The following is a 3,733-nucleotide window of genomic DNA, read 5'->3' as shown; positions in this document are numbered from 1 at the left end:
ACAGCATGTAAAAATATAATATAAGCTCTGGCGGACTTGGTTCTATGGTAGGTCTTAAAGGGTTAAAAAGAGATGACATGTGCCAAAGTCAGCTGTTAAGTGGGCCATTGTTTTGTTTGTTTGTGTTTTCACAACACTTGAACGACTGCAGGTGTCTATAAGTTTCAGTGCTTCAGCATCTAGCTACCTCTACAGAAGACAAGAGACCATAAAGGGAATAAGATGTTGGGACAGGTAGTTTTAAATGCACCATTTCTATCAGCTCAACAAACATAAGCAAACACATCAGATATTCAGTCTGTACATGTGACATTATTTTTTTTTCATATTGTGAAAGATGCTGCAAAACAATCTGGGGCAGACTAACCGTGTTATTTAAAGACTGCATGAGAATCCTCTGCAGGTTAGTTTGCTGTACTGTGATCGTTTAAAGTAAAGAATCTCCACTACAGTGTGTGACTGGTGCACAGTGGCTGTGGTTTCATGGGTTACATCAAGTGTAGCAGAGTTTAACTGCCATAAATGTAAATTATGTCAGTTTGTTTAATTTATTGCGTTCATCTATGTTATTTATTTCCTTTATTTATTGTTGTTCCTTTTGGGGTAGGAACTAAGGTTCATTCTGTGTTGCGCACAGGCCTTTTAAGTGACGTAAAGGGAAGTCAAAAGCATGTCCAAAGAAGCTAAGTTAATAAGTTAACTAAGTCAGAAGAAGGAATAAATAAGCAGTGTAAAGTAAAAGAAAGCTGCGAAGAAGAAGAAATTGGGAATTATTTTCGTTAAGTTTTTGTTCCTGAAGCGGACTCATTCCCTCACGGTTACGTGCAGCCAGCGAGGTATGTTAACTGTGTTTGTTTATCGCGTATTTGTTAACTTGGGTTTAAATGTTTATTTGTAATATTTATGTTTGGTCATTCTGTACTTTTATGTAATAACAGTTTGACGGTGGATTTTATGGTGTTTCTGAGGAGAAGTTTGACGGAAGAATAAATCCATCTGTGAATGAAGAACCGTGGTGTCCTGTATTAACTGGAGGGAGTGATACAGAGATTCATGTGAATTTTAGCGGATGATGCTGAGATTCATTCAGTGAACTCCACCTTCCTACTAACTTCATATCATCTAGAAAAAACACGGCATAAACAGTGTACTGTCAGTGGAAATCAGGCAGGGCAACTTCTGAAACCCATCTGGTTACATACATCCACAAAGAGCAGCAGGTCAGATGATCACAGCCTGTACACTAAGAAAATCTATTGAAGCTCTCAAAAGGAATTATTGTGAGTTATAATTCTTTTTTCCCCACACTGAGCCATTACAACCATTTTTAGGGTTCCCCCACATGCTGAATCCACTTTAACTCCTGACCTTACACATTTTCCTCTTTAGAGGCAAAGTCACCCTATACAACGTAGGCAACAGACAATAAATATATTATTTTATTTTTCTTCTTTTTCTTTAGATTATGGTGAGTATAATTAGAATTTTTAAAAAATTGACTAAAGTTTGTATTTCCATCTACTGATATTATTTTATTATTTTAATACAGCACAAGGTTCACTTACCTTTGCACAAAAAAAACAGAAACATCCTCCAAAAAGCTACTTCTTACTTTTTTACTTTGAGTACATTTCAGAGCCTTTACTTTTTAACTTTTACTTTCTTTGGCTTACTTTTGTAGAAGCTGAATCACTATTTCGACTTTTACTGGAGTATTTTTAACACTAGTATCTCTACTTCTACTTAAGTACAGAATGTCTGTACTTTTGCCACGCCTGGTTTTCTGCAAACACCAGTCTGCAGAGACTTCTCCCTCACTTCATGTGTCAATCTGTCCATCCCCATTTTTAACAAGGGGCTCAGAGCCTATCCTTGATGTGATCCCATATGTCATTCCTACCACATGCTGCAGAAATATATATACGATGTCATAAAGTGAGTATGCGCCTACCATAATCATAAGTCCAACCCACATGCTTACTGTTTGTGATGGGTAGCCTGTCACAAAAAACAGCTTAAAAGTGTGAATAGCCACAATTGTTTGTTTTAGAAAGAAGGGGAGCTAAAGCACTGCATTAAGGGTCAGAATAAGATAAACAAGGATTTATTTTATTTTTTTTAATGATGATTAAAGCACAGCTATACAAGCAGAGTCCAAAGGTAAAAAATGAAAATTAACATTTTAAACAGTGATAGACATTGACTGACCTTGCTTTGTTGTGTAGCTCCGCAGTGAGATCAGCACTGCAAATAAAGACAGGATGGTTTGAGGTTTCACAGCAGTGAAAAGCAGATAAACATGAGTGGGGGAAACATAAAATGGTGTTGACGTGGTTCGACTTTAGCTGATTCAGTCTGAGCACAGGAAACAGGAAACCAAGCTCTAATGTATGTTAACAACATACCAGATGTATGTAATGGAAAACAGCAGGCAGAAAGCCCCTTTTTAAGACTAATATACTTTATGTCCAACTTTTTCTTTTAAATACTTTCTCAAGTGTTATAGGGCCACACAACAGTAAGAAGACACTCTCTGAACATGTTTATTTTTATGATGAAATGTGTAATGAGTACTCAGTAATGTTTTTCTTTCTCTCTTTTTTGTGACATAATTACTGTACTTCAAATAGTATAACATTTTAAGCACAGATAAAGTTGTTTGTGTGCTATATTATGGTTGCTGTTTCTGGGAAGCTTTAAAGACATTTGAAATGTTTTATGAACTGTAAAAATAAGCCTTAATGTTTTCTCTTTTCAGAACTTCTTATGATTCATCGCATCTCAAAAGTTGTTTGAGCCACAATCACTGTGTTTAAATAAACACCAAACACTAAAAGTGAGTCTTTGATTCCTAAAGAAGTTATATAGGCCTGTGTCAAAAAATATTACAAAATTGACTGTCTGATTTATTTATTTATTTTTTCTTTAATCTTCTATTTTGTATGGCTAATTGTCATATTGTCAGTTGACATCTATGAACTATTACTGATTTCAGCTTCATTCTCTAATGTAGTTGCATAAAAACTGATGTAATCCACAAGATTATTGTCAAATTGTAGCCCAGACATAAAAGCAAAGGTTGGACTTACAGAGTATCTGCAGTAGAAATCGTCCCTCCATTGTGTCACTAGTGAAAATAACAAAGTCTTTGATCAGTTCAGTTATACTAGGTGGCAAAACCCTCCTCTTTCCATTCCTCAAAGACAGATTGGTTTTTCTTTGTGCTTGTGCACAGGAAATGGTAAGGAGAGACTGAAGCATAACACAAAGCAGAGAAGGAAAAAGTAAAAAAGATACTTAGAAGGTGGACTAAATAAACAAAGTCAAAATTTGGTAACACCAGTAGATATTTATTACCTGATGTTCACTGACAGTCAAACTAACTTAAAAGGTTGATTTTTGGACTTTGAAAAAAAAAAAAACATTTAAAAACAAAATAACTGATTGTTATTCTAAAACACAGGTTATGTTGTTTCTGTCATGATCCGGAGTGTGTGACTCCGTGTTTATGTTTTAGTAGTTATTATTATTCTGGGTTTTGTTTTCATGTTCCTATGTGTTCTCCAGTCTGTGTGAAGTTTTTGCGTTGTGTCATTGGGTGTATGTGTTTCCTGTTTTATTTTGAAGGTCTGCGTCTTATGGTAAATGGCCTGTATTTATATAGCGCTTTTCTAGTCCCTAAGGACCCCAAAGCGCTTTACATATCCAGTCATCCACCCATTCACACACACAT

At 35.5% G+C, this 3,733-nt stretch overlaps 1 protein-coding gene across 1 annotated transcript in view; it reads right to left on the bottom strand.

The window, feature by feature from the left end:
* The window catches only part of LOC106632679 (low affinity immunoglobulin gamma Fc region receptor II-like), a 14,171-nt gene extending 11,009 nt beyond the window's left edge, over nucleotides 1–3,162 (bottom strand). Inside the window, exons 1-2 of the mRNA XM_042216710.1 lie at nucleotides 3,090–3,162; nucleotides 2,209–2,244 (exon numbers count right to left, since the gene is read on the bottom strand). Coding sequence (XP_042072644.1) covers nucleotides 2,209–2,244; nucleotides 3,090–3,120 — 67 coding nt within the window. The 5' untranslated portion in view covers nucleotides 3,121–3,162. The remainder of the gene's footprint in view (nucleotides 1–2,208; nucleotides 2,245–3,089) is intronic.
* Between the last annotated feature and the right edge of the window lie 571 nt (nucleotides 3,163–3,733).

This window comes from Haplochromis burtoni, unplaced genomic scaffold (genome assembly GCF_018398535.1).
Source record: "Haplochromis burtoni strain Fernald_Lab_line unplaced genomic scaffold, NCSU_Asbu1 Contig_1206, whole genome shotgun sequence".
NCBI classification, from domain to species: domain Eukaryota; kingdom Metazoa; phylum Chordata; class Actinopteri; order Cichliformes; family Cichlidae; genus Haplochromis; species Haplochromis burtoni.
The sequence above is the reverse complement of the archived record's forward strand: the minus strand, read 5'-3'. Positions and strand labels throughout refer to the sequence as shown.